The sequence below is a fragment of the Dermacentor albipictus genome, chromosome 5, assembly GCF_038994185.2.
Source record: "Dermacentor albipictus isolate Rhodes 1998 colony chromosome 5, USDA_Dalb.pri_finalv2, whole genome shotgun sequence".
Classification (NCBI taxonomy): domain Eukaryota; kingdom Metazoa; phylum Arthropoda; class Arachnida; order Ixodida; family Ixodidae; genus Dermacentor; species Dermacentor albipictus.
In genome coordinates, this window is record NC_091825.1 from 75,246,552 (window position 1) to 75,270,990 (window position 24,439).

Below are 24,439 nucleotides of genomic sequence, written 5' to 3' on the forward strand. Positions count from 1 at the left end.
ATTGCAGCTCCATCCTACGGTGTCTGTCTTGAGCACTCCAGCCCCTTCTTCGTGCTACGAGTTGATCTGCTTTTTCCTTTCCACTCGATAGCACTCTGTATCCGCCCGCAAGGCCTCGGCAACCTCTCCGCTGTGTTCACTTTTCAATTTGCGTGAATCTGCGGATGATTTCTAGAGCAGCCAAAATCACTTGATTTATTGTGCTGCTCTTATTGCAATAAGCTGCGTGGAGAACTGCCACCAGTGCCTACGAAAATTGACGAAATTACGTGAAATTTTTAGTGCGAAAGTATCCCTTAGTGTCTTTATGGCGATCGTTTTATGATTGTGAACGCGCATGTGGGGTATACACTGCACGGAGTTCTATACATTTGCCGAAGTTTTAAGATTTAAATGATTTCTAGAAGACTACCTACAAGTTGACGAGGTTCACCAGTACACACACAAGGCCTACTTGGTTAGCCACAAGTTTAATCACGGTAACTAGTACCATTCTTCACAATCGTTTGAAATAAGCCATTTTCCGCGTATGTATAGGTGTATTATTGCTTTTGCTGCTAGTAATGATGATGATGCTGACCTAATTACCAATGGAACCTACCCATTAAGGGGCGTTGGCCAATCCCCACAAGATTTTCAATTTTATTTTTTCCTTGTTTATATTGGAAAACGCCCTCAAGGGCTAAAAGCTGCGGTCTGCAGCTTGACTGGTCCCAAGAGGCGGCGTATACTTGAAGTTGGTGTCAACAACAATAAAACACAATACAAATATAGGCAGGCTCAGATACAAAGCAAATCATGATAAGCACATGATATCAGAAGAAAGTTAAAAATTACCTTTAGCAGTTATGAGCATACTAAGTGTAGAAAGCGACTGTTTTACATTTCCATATGCATAGGACAAGACAGCATATCTTTCAATGATGGCGCTTACCCACTGCGAGGAATGGGCCAAGATTTGGATGGCATTAGGAAGATGCTGTCAATACACAAATTGTTAAAAATGTCAGGTGGAAATTAATAAAAATACTGTTTGAAGAATTTAAGGGGATCGCTTTGAAAAAACTAGGAATTCCTCCATGGCTGAGCAAACATCCCTGCTGTAGTTTCCAAGAGAGGGGGCTCGTAGAGTAATAATATTTGGAATGGAAAAATTTAAACCATGTTGCCTGAAGCTTGGTTCTAAAATGTTTTTCCTTAAAGCGTTCCCATATTTGGCTTCAACTTTGTTTTCTTGGTCTTCGCTTTTCCGAACCGTAATTGTCTAATTCGAAAACCTAAGCTTCGACAAAAGGCTGCTTATGTTTACAGCTAAAGCTAATTTGGCACGCAAATACTCGCTTAGGAATTTTGGAGCGAAATGTTGTACCAGCCATGTATACTCCGGCCTTAGGCATAACTGCGTAATTTTTATCAGCGCCTAGGCTCTCATTGAGCTCGTGACTCATGAATCGACTAAAGAAGAAGAAAACAAGCTCTTTGGCTTGCGGATGATTCAGCGCTCTTCTTATTCAGGGACTCGAGAAAAAGAAGGCTTGTGGGCAAAGCTGTAGTACGCTGGCTCAACAGAAGATCTTGGGGTAAGCTACATTTAAGCAAACTTGACCCCCCGTTTTACTTCATAAATAATGCACTTCAAGACTGACGGACCCACAGCTCCTGTGAGCTGCCATTCCAGAGAATGGCAGCTCACAGGACAGGGCTAGAGTTTTTTCTTGGTACTTTGTTGCCTCCCAAAATCGCGTGAGATGACCGTAGCTGTAGGTATACGCTGCGTTAAGAGTTACGGAAACTGTCTCCACGTATGCTAAAGTTTGTACATTCTCCCTCATTAAGTTTGCCCGTAAAATACATAATCGCGAGAAATGGCAAAGTTATGGCAAAGGCTTTTATTGTATTCAAGATTCAGATGTATTTGTAAAGCTCGCGTGCGCCTCCGTTCCACGGCTTCACTTCTGCAGTTTCTTTCCTTCTATACGAAAACAAGATTTGTACCAGCCTTTCGAGTGATTAAATTTCGTTTGAAGATATCTTCATCAAGGAGAGTTGACACTTTACGCATAGCCTAGGATAACTAAGTTATTGGAGTAATTTGGTACGTATGACGTCATTGCATATAGAAGTCTTACTTAAAAATCAATTTGAGTTCCTCTTCAAAGTTGCCTAAAGAAAAAAGAAAACTCGAGTACACTTGCCTAGGATGTTTCCCGTTATAAAATTACGAATGTAAGAAATTCTGAAGTTTTGCAAGTTCTTTGCAACACATAGTTCCATATTCCATAGTTTGCGTGCCATGTTTTGTCCATGGTTTCTTTATTACTATTGAAGTGCGACGTGAGCTGTATCCTGTCTCTTTACTCAGGTAACGATTTGAAAATTGCTCGGTGTTGCTAGAGACCACCTTAAATAGCCGTATGCAGATCTTTGTTTTGTAAGAGTCTCTAATATTGGGAATGATGGAGCACATCATTAATATAGAAGATCCTATGCACTGTTTTGAGAAGTTCAGCAACCGAGCCGCTCGCTGTTGCAGTACTGCCAATCCTTCTATATCTGTTTTATTAGAATTTCCTCATAATAAAAGCAGCAGCTAAGATGTGAGTGCACAAATGAAAATCACGGTTGTCTGAGAAGCCTGACAGGCCCAAAGCATCGGATCCGTTGTAGCAAGCCAACAGCTCGTGCAACCTTAGTGAGTACATTATTTATGTGCTCTGTCAAGCTTAGGTTTTTATGAAATGTAACACCGATAACTGAATGGCTTGAGAAATGTTCAAGTTGCGATCCACAATAAAGAAGTTTTACTTAGTAAACTATTTGTATATTCTTTGAATAAAATAACTATAAAGTTTCTTGTGTTTCAGTCAAGCTTATCTATATATAGCCACTTGCTAAGTTCTCGTAACCAATGAGTTGCGGTAACTTCTAGTTCGTGAAGGTCTACTCCGGAAAAAAAGACATGAGTATTATCAGCGTACAGTACGATTTCATCTGTCAGTGGAACGATTGTTGTGTCATTTATGTAAAGAATAAATAATAACGGTCCAAAAATGGAGCCTTGTGGTACCCCGTCTTTAATTATGCACTATTCAGAACTGTACCCATCCAAGGAAGTATACTGAAGTCGAGATTCAAGGTAGCTATGCATAAGTTATAATTTATGCCTCGAACGCCATATACTTGGAGTTTCTCTAGTAATATGTTATGTTTTATGCTATGAGAGATCTTGCGAAAGTATAGGAATATACCAATCGTAAATTTGTTTTCTTCGATATTATTTATAATTGTATCTCTGACTCTTAATAATGCAATTTCGGTTTATTTATTCTTCGGAAAACTATATTGCTTATCCGAGGTAACGTCTTTATCCAGCAAAATACTATTTAGGCACTTATATATAACACGTTCAGGCGCTTTGGAAAATACCGGCAATGTCCTAATTGGTCTATAAATATTCAAATCATTGTCTTTCCAACCCTCAAAGATTACAACGACATGAGCTTGAAAACTAAATCACATGGTACCACTGCCAAGGATAGTCATCACCATAGAAAAAGTAAACTTGACCTTAAAACATGTATAGTGCTCAGAAACTTGAAACTAAAGTGAACTTTTGCATACTGAAGGGGACTTGTACTGAGTTTTGCAGAAATACGAGCGGCAGTTATACATGAACCTTGCTGATAAACCGCTGAATGGTTTCCGCTCAAATTTCGAAAGCTGAACTTTCATTCCTCTTGCAGTGGGCTCAGTTTACTGTCACTATTGCCAGCCTTATTTTCTTGTTTTGTTATCTCTAAATACAAAGTGTGCGTGGTTCTACGGCGACCGCGCTCAATAGTTATCAATTTCGCTGGAACGAAACGGTGGCGCCATCTATCATTTCTACGACGAAATGCACTTTACCTAATATCCGCGACAGGCGGCCCCATCGATTTGCTGATTAACATCAAAAATGTTTTTCTGTGATTTGCTGTGGAGGACGAGGTATTTGGTTTCGTCGTGAAAAAAAAAAGGCATACAATGCTCTCAAACGTAATATCGAACTTAGTACACAGCAGAATACTACCTCTGTGTGAAATTTGAATGGAAATGAGCTAGCAGTTCAGCTAAAAATTTCACGTGCACCTCTCAGCAACACTCAGTAGAAGGCTGTATGTATTCCACTTATACAGAGTATAGGCGAATGACATGGGAGAATAACGGAGCCCCACGCAGCGGACTGTGCGCATTATGTCACGGCTCACTAGGCTATAGGTATGACCGACTATGCACCGACGTATTTTCGCTGACAAAAGCGGCAAAGGAGGCAGCAATATCTCCCTGATCTGCGCCACGGCTTTCGTGCGCTTCATATCTCTGCTTCTACAGACTTTGAATAGGGTCAAGAGATCTGTGACGTGCGTAGTTTTGAGGCGTTCAGAGCGCTGGTATTCATGGTGGACCAATTCGGAATGTCATAATATATCAGGATTATCGGAAGCACTCTTTGCATGTGGAAGAGGGGAAACGTAACGTGCTATAGCCTTAGGAATAAATATTACAATGAAGAAGTTTTGTTCTGCTGCAAAGCAACACCCGCATCCTGCACGAAATTTCTTCGTTTTTCTAACCGCGCGAATGGGATGACCGATATATGAGCCGTATTTGTGTTTGTTTCGTATGCACCTACTGTTTTACGCAGCGTGACATCAGGCGAGGAGGGAAGGTCAAAACTGCGGGGAGAAAAATCACGTGGAGCTGAGTTGTTAAACAGGAAGACACATGGGACCGGATGACAGAGTTGACAAGGATAACGTGAGACGGCGCAGCGGGGACCTCGGTTTACAACACGCTAAGAAGAATAAAAGCCCGGAATCGAAGGTTAGTTTGTGCTTCAGATAGTTTCCACCACGGCTTAAGATGGCATCTACAAGAGTGGAAGTAAGAGCTTGAGAGTGAACTTCAGCTGCGTATGATTAGGCTGAGTGCTACTGCGATATTTCGACACTAGACAGTTTTAGAATAGCCTTTGTCGCCGTATATACGCTCAACGCAAGCACCTTTGCGGGACGTTACGGTGTGCGTTCCTTCAAGAGCTTTAGTGTAGCGTGCGAGAATGCAAACATAATAAGCATGTTAGAAGGCAGGGTGCCGTCTGGTGCTTTGTGGCAAACATATCGAGGCCAAGGCAACGCATTAGAATCCATCCTGTTGCTAGGGGGAGGCGTCTCGTTTAGGCATGCGGACGTCGGGAACATCCAACGATCTCAGAAATTGGACGCGCTGTGCACTCATAACCAAGGTTTCAGGTGAGTTCAGAGGAAGCTAAAGCTCATTTTGATAGTTGCTGACCATCAACGAGAGCGTAGCCATAACACCTATACGAAAACTCATGCTGAAGCAGCAGCCATGGGTGCGGCCATGTTGGGCAACGCTATTTCTTTACGTGCGTAATGAGTTTACGGCTCGTCGCAAGCGCTAAAACTATTTACCGCCTAACTGCATAACCGTTGCGAACATCACTAGCCATCTGGCTCACTTAGAAACTATCATGAAAGTCTCCATACACAACCAAGTGGCGAATTTCGTTATCGGCTGGCTGTACAGGTAATACTACAGATGGCAATGCCAATTCCGTTTCCCTCCCTCCATTCGCCAAAATACTTCTCTTTTTGTTTTAAAGGTTTCGTTTTGTAAGTAGAATACGCGGTTTTCCGAGCACATTCGATTATTTTTTTTATTTGTGGCTGATTGTCGCGATTCCATCACCCCAAAGTGGCGCAGGATTTGTGACAGACAACGCCAGTAAAGGGTTCTTGAATATTTTTTTACTACATGCCGTTATTGAACTGCAACTCTAATCTATCTACTATCGTGAGAAATATGAGTGGGAACACGCGAACGCTTGGCAAATAGCCTCCAAGCCGAGTTACAGCGATATGCGAATGACGCTGTCGAAAACAGAGGAGAATGGGGGGTCCTCTTCTGCGAACTGTTGGCACTCCCACGGTTTAGGATTTCTCATAGAAGAGCGTATTTAGCACTCATTTAACGTTACAAATCTCTTCTCACTTAAATGAACAAACTGAGACTGTTGTTATAACTGACTCTTGCACGGCGCTACGCTCTAAACGAGAGGACACGGGACACCAAACACAGAAGCTCATACACCCCTGTTCATTCCTTACTTTTGACTTGAAAGAAAACAATACAACAGGTTTTTTGCAGAAAACGGGGAGACTAAGAGAACAGGCAATCCTAGTGAAATTTCAACGAAATTGAAGATGTTTCTTTTCTTTTTCTAATTTCCGCACATCAGATGTCAAACTTTCTACGTCTTGCGATTTTTCCATTTCACCCTCAATTTTGAATGCAGCACCACATTAGGGAAGGTAAATATACTTTGCTGCAAGTTTAGAAAGTTTGAAGGTATGCAGCGAAAGAATGCTTCATGAGGCGAATTAGTCGCAACAAGAAAAAGAAATCCATAAATGGTCCATCTTTGAGCTTGATTTTCTAAACCCAAGTTTGCCAATTTTTGTTTCTTTTTGTTTTCTAGGGTAGAATGAATTTATGTTATTTAAAATAAGGATATTGACTCGATAAGCTATAAAGCGTGCAATATTGTAAATGGTTTCGTTTGATTCTTAAGCTATTTCATGTTCAGGACGTCCTGTAAATACGTCAGCCGCATTTTCCACCTTTTCTCAGTTACGAATTTTTAATGCTGAAGTGCAAAACGATCTTGGTTCCCCTGTATGCAGATATTTTGTAATCTTATACAAAAATATTGCTGAAATATGACAAAGAGTCGGGACCCACGAGTGACTGTCCTTTTCTGAGCCGACCTTGTACTATTGGATAAACATGTTCAGTTCAGTTCAGTTACTTATCTTTCACCACACACAAAAAAAGTACACAAGGTTAAAAAATGGTGACCGGAAAAAAAGCTGCATTACAACAACTTGAAGGAGCTCCGGCCACCGTGAACAAGTAGCAAAGATGCGCAAAGACCATACCGTAAAATAAAAGCGGTAATACACACAGCACTTAGGACACTGCAAGATGCAAAACAAAATATCTTGGAAGGCAGATCTCAAACTGGGATAGCGTGAACACTAACATGTCATGTCAAAAATAAAATGAATGCACCATATGTTCATTGATGGAAAAACAAACTAAAGCGCCCATACAAAAGCAGATAAAAACAATGTGATAACGCAGCAGTGTATTGTTTGTGTTAGCTAAGTAAAGTTCATTAAAAACTATGCAGGAAATGTAGAAAGCAACCAGATCATAAATTGAAGACATCCTTCTTAGGTATATAGTTAAAAAAAACACAGGCAACTTGTATACGTTCGAGAATGAATGAAAGCGGTACGTAATAGTATTTGCTGCGTGGAGATATTTTGCTTACTCGCTCGGTGGATTATTTTCCGTCGTTTGTTTCGAGAATGCTAATACTGTGTAATGCCCACACTTCACACGACCCTCAAAAATAAGTATATTTATTTTACAAACAATTTATTGCGATTGTTATCGCGGATGCCTGTAGTTGCGACGCTCTTTAAAGGGGCCAGCAAAGAGGAACAAATCGCAAGGCTGCTTACTGGAATGCTTTGTGCGCAAGCATCGCGAGGTTTCAGGAACAACGGCTGGCCGATTTCACTTAGCGCTTAGCTCGTCAACGTTTCCTTGCTAGGCCGCTAACTAGAAGTAACTCTCATGTTCTGAGCAGTATTCATTCAAGGTTTTACATTCCATTGCCGGCTGCACTACTGAGTGATTAGCACGTCAGCGTTTCCATGTTAATCTCGGAAGCTAGAAATAAGTGAAGCGTTTTCACGGTATCCTCAAGTCTCTTTTTTTATCTTCAGTTAGCGGTTTTGTTGACTGCAGGCTTATCTCATCAACGTTGCCGTGTTTACCCCGGCAGAACTATTTGAAATGTGTATAGCGCTATTCTATCTGGGTTTTATGTACAATTTCTAGCTGAACCAATTCAATGCTTTGGTGTTCAACGTTTACATCTTCCCCACGCTTGTCTCAATGTCCTTCTTTCCTAGTTAAGCCACGGGCGGCGCCCTTCGTCACCGGTACTCCTACTCGAGAAGGACGATGCCTCGTGGGCGACGCTGTTCTGCGCTCTCTTCCTCTGCGTCATCGTGGTGGCGGCCATGGCTGTTCTCATCACGCGCCATCTGGCGTCTCGACACGCCAGCGACGAAGGTGTCTGCGCCACTGAAGACTGCATCAGGCACGGACGCGTGCTCTTCGACAGGCTCAACCTGTCGGCTAATCCGTGCTCCAGCTTCTATCAATACGTCTGTGCAAACGTAGGTGTACTAAATTGTGGATTCATTAATCAGTACTTCAAAGATGAATTTGGACGTAGGGACGTCAGTCCGCCTGTGACGTGAATTGCCACGCCACTTGTCTATTTATTAGTGTGTTTTTGTCAGACACCTTAAGGTCACAAGTTTGGAAAGCAACCAGAGAACTATACCTCAGTGTGTTCTCTGAGTCACAGGAAAGTGAACAGGAAAATGTGGTTAAAAATTTGCTTACAGTCCAAAGCGTACCTAAGCAAAAAAGATAGCACACTTATGACATGTCCGGACTAAAAGCTCACAATATTATTGAGAACAACAAGTGATAACTAAAAGAAACTACGAATGCATGCACTCTAATCCAAATGTTATTTCACAGATCAACCTCTCACATAAAAAAATAAATGAAACACAAGAGACCAACACGCACTTGTCAAAGTCTTTACCATTATGGCACGTCTTTAGAGTTACTTGAGTTCTGATTCTTCTCTCTAATTATTACACACTTACACACACAAAAAAAGTTCGCAGCCATGAAGCGAAATTCACTGTAAAGAAGGCCTACCTTTTAAGTTGTTTTTCTGCTTTCACAACCCTTCATTCAAATAACATTGTGTACATAGAATACACCCTTCCTTGCGAAAAATTTTACAGCGGACGCAGATTGCATCCGCAGGGACAGAATCTTGCGCGGGCATGATTTTTGCAGGGCGTTGTTGATGGTGGCCTTGGCCTATCATCGTATCACTACCCTTCATTGAGTTGTAGAGAAAAGCTGAAGGCTCTTGCCGAGGTTTGATGCATATCTCCAGCACTCACTCGGCTTTCCCAGAGTACCTAATGACAAACGGGCAAAATGTCTCTTAGTCGAATTGCATTTTTAAAGACGACCGGGCTAGAATTTAGGCCGAGAAATCAACATTAGCGGTCCTTTCATATGCCGGATTATTGATAAAGTGAAGCCAGATTTAGGAAAGATCGTCCACTAAAGATATCGCAATTCTGTCACGTCAGCTCGTAGACCTTAACACGGGGACTTTATATGGAAGATAAAGTGTAGTGGGACAGTAAATAATCAATTTTCGCTAATCAATTTTAGAATAATTGCTTTAGCGCACCTCTCCTAATAGCGTACAAATTTTGAAACATACATCCTCATATTATCTGGAGAAAAGCATTAGAGCTCAAGCTAAATTTTATTAGCGCTATATTTTCAACAGAAAGACCATGAGATTTCAGACAGTAGGCAATAATCTTTTAGATTTGGCTGTCAGTGCAATGTCAGCAACAAATAGAAAGGTTTTCTCAAATACGAACGGATGTCTTTCTTGTACACTAATGTTACGGTTCCCTGTGGAAGCAGGCCATTACCATGCCGTGCAGTGTCTATTATGGCAGAGCTTGCGGTGACCCGCAAATAATTAGAAGACATCACTACTTGCTAGGTTCTGCGTCAGCTTCAGTGGTGCGCTGACATCCATCATGAAACGCAAGAAAGGTTTTTTCACATGGTTGGCTCACACTTTTTCTCGTCCTAGTCTCGGAAGTTAAACCCGATGTTAAAACTGTCGATTTCCTGTTGCTTCAAATATGTAAGTTAACTGAACTGACTCATAGCAAATTTCTGGATGAATGGAATGATATAAAAAAAATTCAGCCACAGAAGTGTGACTGGGTTTTGAGAGGCACCACAGTTGTTGGATCCGCATCAGTTTTAACAAAAAGCAGGGTTTATTTACTCTCCTAAAGAAGTAGGGCTGCGCTGGTTCGAAGTTTTTTACGCTGCGGTGTAATCTAGGTAATAAAACGAGCTCAAAATATCGGGTACAAGAGCAGAACTGCTTTACAGTTGTACCGTGCACTGAGTTTAGCAGTGGTGAGCTTCGTCAACAATTCGTTTACAGATGCATGACTACTTGGTACATTCTGAATGCCGAGGCAGATTTTGCTTGTTCAGTGCAGCTCAAACTGATCCCCATAATATTGCCTCCTACTGTTATTATTTACACAACTTTACGACCTAATGCTGTTCTGTAAGTTTGTGTGCATGCTGAAGATTTTTGAGACATGACGACGGAGACAAGAGAGTAGAACACGAATAATCAGGCCACCATGTTGTCCGAGTTTCTCCCTCCCCCACTCACCCTTGAGCTTCTTAGTTGTTGTATAAATTGGCGTGCCGATCTGCTGAAGCATTTAGTATTTTTAACAATCTTACCTCATAACTTTACTTCTTGCTGCGACTATGGTACGAGGGGTACTCAAATTTCTGATCATAAAATTTAGCCGTGGTACAGGAAAGACTAAATTATTTCGCGTTGACTATTCAAGAAAGAGCAGTGGCGTACATATTGTACAAATTCGCCTGCGTGAAAACTTTCTTTTATCCTCGCACCAAATATACATCCAGGTGGCTTTCGACACTGCCGAGGAAAAAGTGCGAAGGATGTATGGGCAACAAGTTAAGGACTTTATGGAGCAGAGAGAAACCCCTATAAAGAAGGACAAAGACACCTGGCATGGTTATGACGTGAAGGCTTCGCGGGCACTGGACTTGTGCCTGGGGAGACCAGACACCATGAATCCAACACCTTTCGTCCAGTTTATGCGTGAACGTGGACTGACATGGCCGATGCAACCAAAACCTCCAGAGCGCCGGACAAACGAGTCAGGCAAGATATTTGCCTAAATATTTACCTGGTTGTTGAAGGAAACACAACCATGATGCACAAAGTACTGAAAAATACCAAACATCTGTCCAGTAGACGATTTGCCGCCAATAACATATTTAGCAGGCCTTGACATTTAACCATATGGAGAAGTATTGTGTTTGTAAAAAAAAACCGTGTAATGGCGCTAGCGTGCAGGCGCATGGGCAGAATGAAATGAATCACGTTTTGCTATTTCTTGTCGAGTGACTTCAGTTCACGGCAAAAATAGTGTCTGATTTCCTGCATGATAATAAAAGGCTCAGGACCAATCGAATCATGTGAGCCTATAAGAAATAAATTCGCGTTAGACAACCGTACCAGCTATCTACGACGTTATGAATTAGAGCAAGTCTACAAAGTAATAACATTATCGTGGCCGAATACTACCGCTCATTGCAAGGAAGATCAGAGCCCGTATGCAAAAAAGCTCCCACACTATAATTGTTCTTAATTAAAAATTTGAGCCAGTTAAAGCCAGTTCGGATGCTGCATATAATATTAGCGAAGGTGGTTGGTCAATGAAAAATAGCTTTCACGAATGAAATTAGCGTGAATTAGGTCCCAGGTACCTAAATAGTGTGAAAAGAATATTGTATAATCTATTGGACTGTTGCATTTCCATTAAAACTTTCCTTGAAATGAAAATATATCTATACGATGAATACACTAGGGAAACCTTATGAGCCAATGGTCAATGTGGCACGTAAACATATGGACTACGGAAGGTAGCTGGGTGAATGAAAAGTGGCGCATTATGTACCGAATTAGGGAGAAACGAAAAACCAGCAAATGGCCTGCTGGTGAGGCAGTCGAACCAGGTTGAGAAGGGTGAGAGAAATACCGATGTGGCGGCGAAAAGCCGGGTATGTGATAAGTATGCTGAGGCACCTAATCCTGTGTAACAGAATCTAGACATGTCATATTCGCAAATGTCACCTAGACAACTTGGCATGTAATAATGGGCATGACAATAGCTAGTTCACACAGAATCAGCGACTTTTGTTTGGGCGAAGCGTGGGTCCATGATGATAGGCACTTGGTCACGAAAGTGTCATCAGGATTGAAGCGTATCACTCTGGGGCTGCTGAATTTGACACACAGTAATTATTCTGCCTCTTCTACAGTATGTGCATGCTGATCAGTTGTAACATTACGTTAAGTCTTCCATATAATGTGTGTATCTTGTGCCTTCATATATACGCGATGATTGCTTTAAATACTGCTTTGACGAGTGCCGACCGTAACAGAGAATCAGATTAACCCGCTTTAGTATGATAATGCTAGCGCGATTAAATGGCGAATTCAGTTGGTACAGCGTGTCATACATGGTGGGCGCTGAGTATTATCACTGGTGTAGCTGAACGGCAAGTTTAACTGATGCGATGTGTTATACAGGCCAACCCTGACTACTTACATAGTCGCTTGGAGACAGCTAGCAAAAGGTAAATTTAGAAGCAGCGACGCCACTAGGGAGGAGTGAACATGTGGAAAAAAAAGGAAAGGAACTCGCATAAATAATAAAACCAAACAAATTCTGATGAATACAATTACAAGCGTGCAGACTTTTGGTGTTGAATAATACATGCCGTTAGAAGGCCTTCACGCCGGTTCCTATTGTTTCTACACTGTCCTTATCCGTACACTATACTGGCGACAGAGACACCAAAGTGTCTTCCACTGTAATATATAGAATGGGTTGAAGACTGGTTCTTGCTCGTAGATGAAGCTTTAGGCATTCTGTATCAGGCCAGCTTTTAATTAAATACTAATCATTAGTTCACGTCTTAAATGCGATGACTATGGCTAAGAACGACAAGGATTGCGTATCCTTCAGTGCTATGAGATTGAAACAAGCGAATTAAAAAGAATAGATATAACAAAACCAGAATGCATATGATTTGCAGGTAACCCACTTTTCACAATACTGGTGGACCTGTCCTTAAATTGGCGAGTATCTCTGTGGTTCGACGTGAATGTGATGGCCTCGGCGGACCACAACGAGTTAGTGATCACTTTGGACGAACCGGGACCTGTGCCCGTGCTCCGCATGGCACAGCTTTCATCCCTCGGGGACGACGCGTACGAGAAAGTTGCGCAGCAGGTGATTATTTGCATTGTTAGAGGTGCATACGAAATTGCAAGATATTCAGAAGTTGTTTTGAAAACAGCATTTAGGATACAGACCTGGAAGCTTTGTACTTGTGTTGAATATGAGAACCTTTAATAGCGATGACAGAAGAGGCGAATGATGGTGGAAGACAATATGGATGCTGTGTCTTCCATCGTGTTTCATCTCTTGTGCGCCAGTACTGGGATCTAAGGCGTGTCCCAACTCGTCCAGTTCTCGACTCTTTGGCACGTACTGATTAGGGTAAAATTATTTGTATCTACTTGAATTTCTTAACAGGTTGCATTACATGCCAGTTAGAAAAGCGGCGTAAACTGCCTTTTCTGATAAAAGGCCTTCTTCATTCACTAGCGGCACCCTATCTACAGCAAGCATAGAGGCGCGCCTAGAGAAGACAACGAAATAAGAAGAACTGCTTCGATGTATTACTTTAGGGTGTGCGCCATCCTATAACTGCAGAAACGGCAGTGATCAGTAAAACAACTCAGCTTCAGCTAATTGTTGTCAAAGATGGCCAGCCGTTAGAAAACTTGAGCCATAATGCACGAGACAGCGCATTGCGTTGACCTTTTTCATTTGACATAATGCGATACCAACGCTAGTTGACAGGGCCAAGTGGCGAAGGTGATTTGCAGCCATTTGTTAGTTCAGCGCCATATTGCGTAGCCTTTCTTTTGTGTCCAAGTCATCTAGCGTTTGTATTGTATCAGCGGCACCGGGCAAGCTATCATTAGCAAGATTTGTTTGATCTGGCGCTTAGTAGTATTCTCTTCTTTCGTGCCTATGGTGGGGCAGCTTTGTATTGCGTCATTTATTTGCGAACCATGGCTTTTTACGGCCTCTTTGAAGGCATTGTGCGTTGAGGCTATGCTTCATGATTTATCTGCGATGGCAAGAACAAGACACGAAAGCGTTTGAAAAGAAGTCAGTTTTACGCAGTAAAAGCTAAATATGTGATCCGCCTTATTGCCACATTTTCTAGGAGCCAGAAGACTGAACAAAGGTAAACTCTGTTGTACGGTCATTATCACCGGTCTGCCCGCCTTTTTGCACATTCAAATTTTATCTGATAGGTTAAAGTTCTCGGTAAGGCTTGCCTTGAAGTTAGTGCTTTTATAAAACACAACGTTAAGAAAACAGTATCTCTTTTAAAGTGTTACCCTGTGGTACCTACGCGACCCGCAGTCAGCATCTAATGAGTTTTGCTCTGCACTTTACCCACCAGGTGGCGTCTTTTCTATCCGGAGGCACCGTGTCGTTGAGCAAAACGGAACTGACGGACTTGCGGCTAGATGAAGGAATCGTACGGAACACTCTATCGTTTCGACTGGATCCGGAGAGTGAAGAAGCAGACGAAGTAGACGTCATTACGCCTATCAAGAAAGTCCATGTGCTGTCTGGGACCGTGGGCCCCGACCAGTGGCTGGCCACGTTGCGGAATTCTCTCGACGGTGCTCACGGCCTGACCCTTTCGAACGAAACAAAAATACTCGCCTTCAACAAAGCAAGGATCAACCACGCTTTCACTATGCTCGAAGACCTGCCGATAGACGTGGCTCTAAACGTGACTGGCTGGATGTTTGCTTACATCTATGGGTGGACAATGGGATCCCGTTTCGACGACTTCAATTCTGGACATAAGGACACCGAAAAACTGACGACCAGGACTCTGTGCTTTCTAGGTGTTCATGAAATGCACGGCCTTGCTGTTCTAGCTGCTTACATTTCCAAACTTTTCAGCGAGTCACAACGCGGCGGTGTCACGCAAGTCTTCAGTTCTATTACTAACGCTTTACTTTCGGCCATCAAAAGCGCAAGCAGTATCACTTCACCGACGAAGACTAGGGCAGAGGCCAAAATTGTAGATGAGCTAAGCATTCACATTTGGCCTCCCGAACCGTTCTTCCGCGAAAACTCAGTGAACGAGATCTACACAGCATTTCCTTCAGAAGGCACGTCGTTATTTTCTCTGCGGCTTCAAACGATGAAAGTGCTCCAGGAGTCACGGACTAACGAGTACTACTACAGTCTCATGACGAAGCGCGTCCGCTCGTATGCTCGCGGTGTTCGCTACCTATACAGCCGCAACTCTCTTGAACTCGGAGTGTGGGCCCTCCTAGCACCTTCCTATATGAGGTGAGTGCAATAAATGTTGCCACAATGTATGACCCCGACAGATGCACGGCCTTTGTCTAAAGTACACACGCTACTCCGCACCTTAGCCGAATATGCCTTTCGGCTGTGTGGTATGGTTCCCGCCGCGCTCCTGACACTACAGAATTCTGCATGGTGTGTAAAAGAATTAGCTTCACTCCCCAAGGCAATGCAACTTACGAATACCACATCAACTACCTTAAACAGCTTTTGTTTCTACTGTAGATTTCTACACTACTACTACTAGTACCTGTACTGATTTCTAATCGAACGATTATATATTTAAATCTCCTGCCATATCGGTCGACGCTCTTGTCAAACGCACAATGTTGATTATACCCGAGCCAGATCAGTAGAGTCTTGCTACACGGGCATTTCCGATCGCGATTTTGCTCGATCTGCATCCACTGAATCGTGATCGAGCTTCTTGATAGCGATCGTAGATGTGAATCGTCTATGCCCTCAATGTTTAGTGAGCTCAAACAAATGTCTGTAAATGGCCCTCCATGGCAAGGCCGCACGCCTTAAGCGGACTGTACGATTTCATTGCTTCCATAGTGCATGGTCCATGCGTTCAAATTCAAGGGTTTCCCATGCCGAAACAACCACCTGATTGTGAGACACGCCGTAGAGGGGGACTCTGAATCAGTTTTGACCACCTGGGATTCTTTAACGTGTATGCAGTGCGTGGTACACGGGTTTATTGAATTTCGCCGGCATCAAAATGTGGCTTTCGCTGCTGGGATTTGATCAGCCTTGTGCTTAGGCAGCGCAATGCCATAACCTATGAGCAATAAGGGCTGATAGATCCAAGCGTGGTCACGAGGTGAACACATAAGCGGCCATTCGTACGTTCGGCCTACGAGGAAATGATCAAGGCTTTGCTAGCCGCAGGCGAAAAGCTTGTCTACACAGTTCGCTCACGGGTACCATCTGTCAGCGAACAAACGTACTTGAAGAAGTACATTGCAACAGAATGCCACGATAGGCATGGCTCGAGCGAAAAAGGCCCACCAGCTGCTTGCACGTGTCTCGCACTTAGCTTTGGGCACGACCCGTGACCTCAGGCTGTTGATGAAAGGGAGGGGTCCATTTACACGGAATTCATTACACTGCATAAATTAGCAGTGTGAGCTTTTATTTCCCGAAAGAGGCTACGAACACCTTGAATTATAGGCTTTAGTTGTTCAATTATGGTACATTTCCTGAGTGTCTTGAGTAAAAAAGGTCATAACTTCAATATTGATAATTACCTGTGTAATTACTAGTTCGGGTGAGTTGGTTTGGCAGCGAAATAAAAGGCGGTGTGGCAGTGAAATAAAAAAAATTAAGCCGAAGTGTTGCCCTAAAGGCGAAGCATCGATTGCGATATAAAATTAGTGGACATCTATACGAATAGTAAGGGTAGTAGTGTTATCGGCCGCATAAACTTGTAAACATAGGCATACAAACTAAATTAAAGAGCATGGTGTCACGCGTGCACAAGCAAACACGGAAACATCTCACTCGATCACTGCGGAAACTGGCTCTCAAAACGCTTGCGAGAGGAAACGCGAAGTGACATTCGTGCTGTCTATCGCTTCAACTAAAAGTGAGCGTCCAGAACACACAGCACGCACAAAGCTGGGAGCCACCAACGCACACCACTCAATATACGGCAGTGCGACCGCACGCAGCCGCCACCTGCGGAGTTCCAGCCGGAGTAGAACGCCGCCCCCTTTCCTCCGCTTCCCACGGTGCCCCGCAACATTGGGCGCCTTGCGCGCGACGGAAGACTGCGCGCTTCCTCCCCGCTTTCTTCTCTTTCGCGTAGGCGAGATTGGGCAGTTATCGTCGGCTTGTCTCGCGCGCTTTCACTCGCAATACAGCGCAGGGTGCGCGGCGACGGTTATCGCTCTTGTACTTTATAGGGAACCTCACAGTGACACCGACGCTGACGGTGATGTTAGAAATGCGCTTGGAATACCCATATAATTGCTATCACAATAAGGAAAAAAATCGCTTAATTATCGCTTTTTCCCCTATTTAAAACAAATTTCAACACAGTTCCTGAACCAGTGTGCATATGCAATAAAGTTTCCCGTTCAACCTCTTATGCGCCCTCGCGGTAGCTAAGTGGCTATGACATGGCGCAGCTGAGAAAGAAGTTGCAGATTGAATCACCGTAACGCGTCGACCGCATTACGATGGTGGCGGAATGCAGAAACACTCATGTGACGTTCATTAGATGCACTTTAAAAAAGCCAGGTGGTCAAAATGAATTCAGTGAGGTTCCCCATGGCGTCACTCATGACCAACTGTTGAAATTTGGGAAGGGAGAACCCACAATTCTATCGTCTTTAAGGAGATTTACACCTAATTCGTGACTCCATTCGTGCGTCTTTCTGCGGTTATGTTATACAATGTATAGTGTTTACTGGGTTAGTCCTTGTAAGCAGATATGTGCGATTTTAATAGATGTCAATGAGCAGGTTAGCCACCAGCTCAGTGGCTATGACATGCCGCTGCTGAGAAAGATGTTGCAGATTGAATTACCGTAACGCGTCGACCGCATTCCTATGGTGGCGGAATGCAGAAACGCTCGTGTGACGTTCATTAGATGCACTTTAAAGAAGCCAGGTTGTCAAAATGGTCAAAACACTGTTTAGAGGCTATGATGCTTTACGGCTGAGCATGTTTCATGGTGGCAGAGGCGGCATCTCTATTATAAAAAGAGGCGAGAGAAAAGAAAAGCAGAAAATATTCATGCACTGAGATTTTTGTAAAATATCTCAGTAGGTAAAAGCTCCAATCTTGATTTCTTGCATTAATGCCTAATAATAAATAAAGGAATGAAGGAACGAATGAATGAATGAATGCTGTCAGCGTTTTATAATTGTCCCTGCAAGCTTCTGAAATGAAAGGAATCTACAAGAAAAAAAACATGCAATATTTGCGGCGCTTCATGCTAAATTTAATAATAATTATAAATGTTTTCTAATTGCATAAATTCTTATTCTAAGCACTTTTGTTTTTCATTAGAGGCACAGCAATATCTTTCTTATTTTGAACTTTCGTTGGCATGTTCAAATATATAAATGCAAATTTCTAGAGCTTCGAGATACAACAGTTATATCTTGGGTTAAGTATGAGTGCTAGACAAGTGATGATGTAGGTATGCAAAAGTTTGCATAGGTCTGTTTATTTTGTCACAACAATACCTTGAGGTCACTTTGATCGAGACACTGTCCCGGAGTGTTAACTTTTAAGTTGTATTTTGCTGTACTGATAAACTGCTCCCGCCCCACATATTTGAACGTCCAAAGAAGTTTGACGTAGTTGCAGATAAATGTAACATTCATTATGCTGGATCATGGAAAAGAAAGAAGGCGTAGAAATACTTTCTTAGCTTGATTTTTCTTTCTAATTTCGTTTTCCCAGATACGAACCCATTTCTAGGGCGTAACCTTTTGCTGGTTTTAACACTGCTCAAGTTTCCGCTAAATGCTTTATGTGTAGCTACAGTGCAATCTTCTCTTTTTGACTGCGGTGCGCTTGAAAGGTGCACAAGTTTGAGCCTTTTTAGCATATTTTATTTATTAGTTTTGCATTACTTACCTTCAAATTATTTACTATGCGGACTAGACTACTGCGGAATTCATCTTAGGAATATGGCTAATTCGATTGCGCGTGCTTCTTTGAATGAGCTTGTCTCTGAGCTTGTCTCTGAGCTTATATGCCCGGCGTTATACGTTAGGCGGAACCAACGAAAATTGCTTGCGGTATAGCGAAGAAATATGCTTATCGAGTTGAATTCCTCAAAGGGACGGGCATTCTTTGCATAAAAAATAAAATTGATGACTAATAAAAGATTGTCTCCCTAATCGCCTTTTCGACCAATTCCCTTAAGGCGCATATTACCATTTACGCAGTGAAGCCAGTGAGTTTCTGAAGCAAACCCACCGAGAAGAATTTTTTTAACTAGCACCAGTTTTAAGATAAGCGCCATCAAAATTGTCGTAAAATACAATTTATTTTTACTCTCTTTCTGAGCAAAACGTATCTTTAGGCGCTGAAGCTAAAAAATAACCGATAGACTAATGTATTTCATTGCACATGTTGAAAAATGCATCTCAGAATTAGTACCTTCCTCATAATCCGTTTCAAGTGAATGCGCCTTGCCCACTCACCGGCTATAGTTTGCAAATTGTAACGTGTGCCATGAAGTAGTTAATTTGCATAGCTATAGTAATTAGTCGATTATGTGTTTGATTTCTGGTTGAAGCAACCTCTGCCTTTTAGAGTAGTCTAGCTCAAAGAGTAGAATGCTTCTACATGGCAAGGGCGAATTCAAAGAAACCGCAGTTTCGCTCGAAGGGCGAAGCATTGATTGCAATAGCAAATAAATGGACAGCTACATATATTAAATAAGGGTATACTAGTTTTATCGGCTGTATAAGCTTGTAAGTATAGGTATACTAAATAAATTAACACACATAGTGTCACGCGCGTGCAAGAAAACATGAACACATCTAACTCGATGACCACGGAAGCTCACTGTAAAGACGCTGATGTGAGCAAGCGAGGGTGCAGTAGTGAGCGAATGGACCTTCGCGCTGAATCTCGGGTCAACGCGAACTAAGCCGCGAAAACACAGCGCACGGGCGGACTCTGTCCACGTGACACATGACTTTCAAGATACAGCGGCCCGGGCAGGCTTGCGTGGCCGCCCAGGCAGCCCGGAGTAGAACGCGCCCCCCTTCCTCCCTCCCCTCAGAACCTTTTGAGTGCGATGGAAGGCGGCGCGTTTCCTCCCCGCCTTCCTCGTTCGTGTGCACGAGATTGAGCCGCAATTGCCGGCTCACTCCAGTACGCTTTCACTCGCACATACGGCACAGGGCGTGCGGCGACGATTTTATCGCCGTTGGACTTATACCGAACCTCAAGGCGACTGCAGAAATGCGCCTGGAGTGTCCAGATAATCCTTATCGCAATGAAAGAATTACGTTAGCTATTAAAAAAGAACTATATGTGTCGAGAAGCTGGAGCAAGAAAAAGAATTTGGACATTACGAGAGATGCTCATAGATAATGCCCAGAATGAGTTAGTAGGGCTGTTCGGCCGTTGATTTATGTCTATTTTCAATGTATGAAATACACTTCTGCTCAGAGGGCTTTTTCAATGAGCAAGAAGCCGATACAGTCTCGTATGTCAATGCTTACCTAAACCTTGCACACTATTGGCGCATGTGCGCTTTCGATTCATACTTTCTTTCTTAAAATTATAGTTAATTTTTTTAAAAATTCATTTCAAGGTGCCTAACGAAGCTCAGGTAGGGTGTAGAGTAAGAGAGCGGCGCATGAAAGGTACGCATGGTAATGACGAATGAAACAGCAAATGTAAATACAGTAATCGCAGTACACTATTATCAGTTAACCTAAAATCTCACATGTACTATAACCTAATGAAACACAGCGTTAATGCAGTGAATTCACAATGAAGATCAAGTGAAGGCTACAAGCAAGCGTATCATTTGAACAAGGACACACACACGTGCACACAAATAAAGAAAAGCTGACACAAAATACAGAATAGCATCAATGAGGCAGTAAACTTACGGAAAGCACTAGCAACATTGAAAAATGTTCTGTGGAATGGTTGGAATACACCTATTTAGTTTTCGAAATGTTGTCTCTGGATGTTATCTCCCGTGTCTTTTTTTTATTTTTTTGCGCTGGCCGAGTAGCAATCACGTCCACCTTAACCGACTACTTTTTGAATGCAGGGATGGCTCCCGTCTCATGGCGTTCAGCGGTCTCGGTTTCGAGATGGCCCGTGCTCTTGTTCGCGCGTTCGACGAGCGTGGCAGAATGCTGGACGGGAAAGGTCAGCCAGATATGAGGTGGGGCCAGAAGTTCAAGTGCCGGCTGAACGACGCGAACAACAGACGCGATAAGCGCGCACTCGCAGATCTGTTCGCGCTGAACGTGACTTTGCGCGCGCTCGCCGACGCCACCGCGGGTGTGCACAGCTATCCCAAGCTTCGATTCCTGGAGTCGCTGAGCGAAGAGCAAACGTTTTTCGTGAGTTTCTGCAGCCATTTCTGCGGCGACAGGGAGCGGGCTGAACTCTGCAATCTCGCCACAAGGGCTGCGCAATTTCGCAAGGCATTCCGCTGTGAAGATCGCAGGGAGAGCAAGACAGAGTGCGAGTTCATCTGAATGTTCGCAAGTCATCGATGTTTAGTGCTTGTCCTTGGAATGAACGATGCCACTATGCACAAACACTGAGCGATTGATGATGCTCATGAAAATGCGTCTCAGAATAAATTAGCCGACCTAGGAAAGTAATACATTAGTACTGTGTGTTCCTCTCGTTCTTTAACGCAGCTGTAGGTCATTGTCACTGAGGCTGTGAACAATGGCCCCTCCATGGGAGTCACCGAATTCAATGAAAAACAGGGCTTCGCAGGTCAACTTTTGAGCCTTAATACGTACATCGTCGTGGCGATGCTGTGTACACTATGTATTATGTTTTCTTGGGCAAAAATGGCCGCGATGGTATTTTTAACTACCGTCCAAACTGAACACCGCTTTTTCCAAGATCGTCCATTTCCTTGCTTTTTAGCTTCGGCAGTAACTGCCTCACCACTGATGGAGGTAATGACGTACTGAGATTCCATGACGCATGATGGAAGAAAGGTGGAACAATAGGGCGAACGTCAGTACGACGCACACGCGAGACGTTAGGAGAACAAGCCACCCCGTAAACGTATCTGTTGTGCAAATACCATTGCAGTTAGTTATCATTTTGTTAGTTAAGACAAGCGGAGACATGTTCTTGGTGGCACCGTCCATGTAAATTTTGAGGAGACTTTTTACAGCACAGCAACCTTGTAAGCAGCAAGAAATGGCGAAATTGACCTATGCCATCAGGTGATGCAACTTGTAATTGCCATCATTCTTGATCGTGTTTTGACCCGTCCTTTGTTTATGTTCTGACACGGTTCTCAGCTGAGTATGTTCTTGCTTTTAAGGATTACGGCGCGGTAGATTTCTGAGTGCGTGGGGCACGTGTGCGCAAGTTATGGAGGCTGTGTTATGTTGATGAATAAATAAACAGTGATGTTGAGTGTACTTTCATTATAGAATGTATGCTTCAGCTGGAGGAATCATACTGTTACTCAAACGAGGGATTAAACATTCTATAATATATATTTATATGCAGAATCACATTCTGCGCGGTGCTTATCAGTGGATGGCGCCTGAAACATTGTTTTTGAAAGCGAAGTTCCATTTGCCTAGCGAACACGGCTTCGCACCTGTCAGTATCGGGGCTGCGTGTTGACCTTCAACGTAGCGCCAGTGAGCACCTCTGTTGTGCGTAATAAAATAAATATCTATATAGAACAAGTACGTTTAATGCAGCCTAATGGGCATCGCTAATGCGCATAGACCTTTTTTAACGAAACCATGCATGCTATTCATCATTTTTAAAGAAATTTCTCATAATTGGCCTGCCCCTATTGTCAGACCACTGCCTGCCGGCCCACTCCTGGCCAACGCTCCAGAATGAATGCGTGCCACTTGTAACACAGGAAGCATCAAATCCTAAATACACATATGCTTAGAAATACTTACATATTTGCACTCTGACATAAAGTATATATTACATATGCATCGTTCTTTTGTCTGAATACACATATGAAAACCGTTCGCCCTCTCCCCGCCCCCTCCCCCCCCAAACAATTATCAAACATCATCAACGTCTCAGTGTACATATATTTGAACTCATGGTTAGATTTCTGCAAATCATGGGAACAGTGCAACTCACAGTGCAACTTGCAAGACATTAAAGTTGTTGCCTGCGCGGTCCGTGAGATTGCACGTTTTATAAATGAAAATGAAGCAATTGGTACGGATTGCATTAAGTCTCACATCGCATTTAATTAACCGATCACGACAGCTTCGTTTCACATACATTTCAACAAGCTCGTTGAATCAGCTTAGCTTCTTTTTATTTCTACTGAAGAGAAGTGTTGGCGTGACAAAGTATACTTAAGATGTTCCGGTAGATGTGGTTGAAACTAAAAAGGTCACGTGCAAACCTACTTTTGGCGAAGATAAACAGTGGGAAAGCGAAGGTAGCCATAGCTAGGACCCAATGTTGTTTGATGTAGGGATGAACCTTCGTCATGGTCTTACGAAGACGAGTCTGCCTTGCTTCTACGCTTCAAAACCTTGAGATATGGCTGGCTTTCCTTGCTTTGGTGAGCTTCTTCTATCAAATATCATTATAAATATAGAATCTGCCACTCTGGCAACCAGCTGCCATTCCAGCTAGTGTTTTTGATCATTGTGACATCATCAAGACCTGGCGAAGACATGTCAATCTGTTGAAACGTTGCGTTTTCTTAAGCCTGCACTGTTCGGCCATTGGTGATTACTTTAAATTGCCATCTTCCTGTGAGCCGACGGTTTTCTTTACTATAATGTTGAAGCAGTGTCTTTAGAACTGTGCCTACGCACGCCATCGAAATTCATTACGGTGGTACCACCACCATGAAACACCAGTGTTGTGATCATTTGTCCGCGTCCACGTTCGATGTAATCCTCATGGCCACGTGGTCATCCAAAGTTGCTGCGGGTGCACCTTGCCACAATATTTGAGCAGAAACAAATAGTTCCATGGATTTCCGCAAAGTTTGGTCGCTCCTCAAAGCTCAGCCTCACAAGCAAAGCACGGCCTCAAAGCACGACATTAGCAATATGACAGATATTCCTCGCAATTGTTAACATGGTCTTCGCTTGTAGCGTGAAGTGAACACGGACACAGAAAGGAGCAGACAAGACGGGCGCTAACTATCAACTAAATTTGTATTAAAACGAAGCACATATATATAGGTGACTGCAAAAACCCCAGCATAAGAACAAGACAAGGTAAAAAAAAACATCAGTTAAACATATCAGGAGGCATGGAAGTCAAAGAAAGAAACAAAAAAAAGATTACTTCAGATTAGTGCACGTATTGCGAAGGTACTGAAATTCGCAATCTTACAGAGACAACGAAGCATAGCTAACGCAAGTGTCTCCTAATCTTTTGATGTGGAATGCTTCGATAATTTCCCTTGTGGTTAGGCATATATGTCTAGAAAG

The 24,439-nt window shown here is 43.0% G+C and overlaps 1 protein-coding gene across 1 annotated transcript; it reads left to right on the forward strand.

The window, feature by feature from the left end:
• Positions 1–1,463: 1,463 nt before the first annotated feature.
• LOC135899754 (endothelin-converting enzyme homolog) lies at positions 1,464–21,616 on the forward strand. Its single transcript, XM_065429087.2, has 7 exons — positions 1,464–1,580; positions 4,685–4,863; positions 8,049–8,318; positions 10,723–10,984; positions 12,928–13,124; positions 14,377–15,287; positions 21,070–21,616. Exons 2-7 carry the CDS (start codon positions 4,765–4,767, stop codon positions 21,503–21,505), a joined length of 2,175 nt encoding a protein of 724 aa, XP_065285159.1. The 5' UTR covers positions 1,464–1,580; positions 4,685–4,764; the 3' UTR covers positions 21,506–21,616.
• The last annotated feature ends 2,823 nt before the right edge of the window (positions 21,617–24,439 follow it).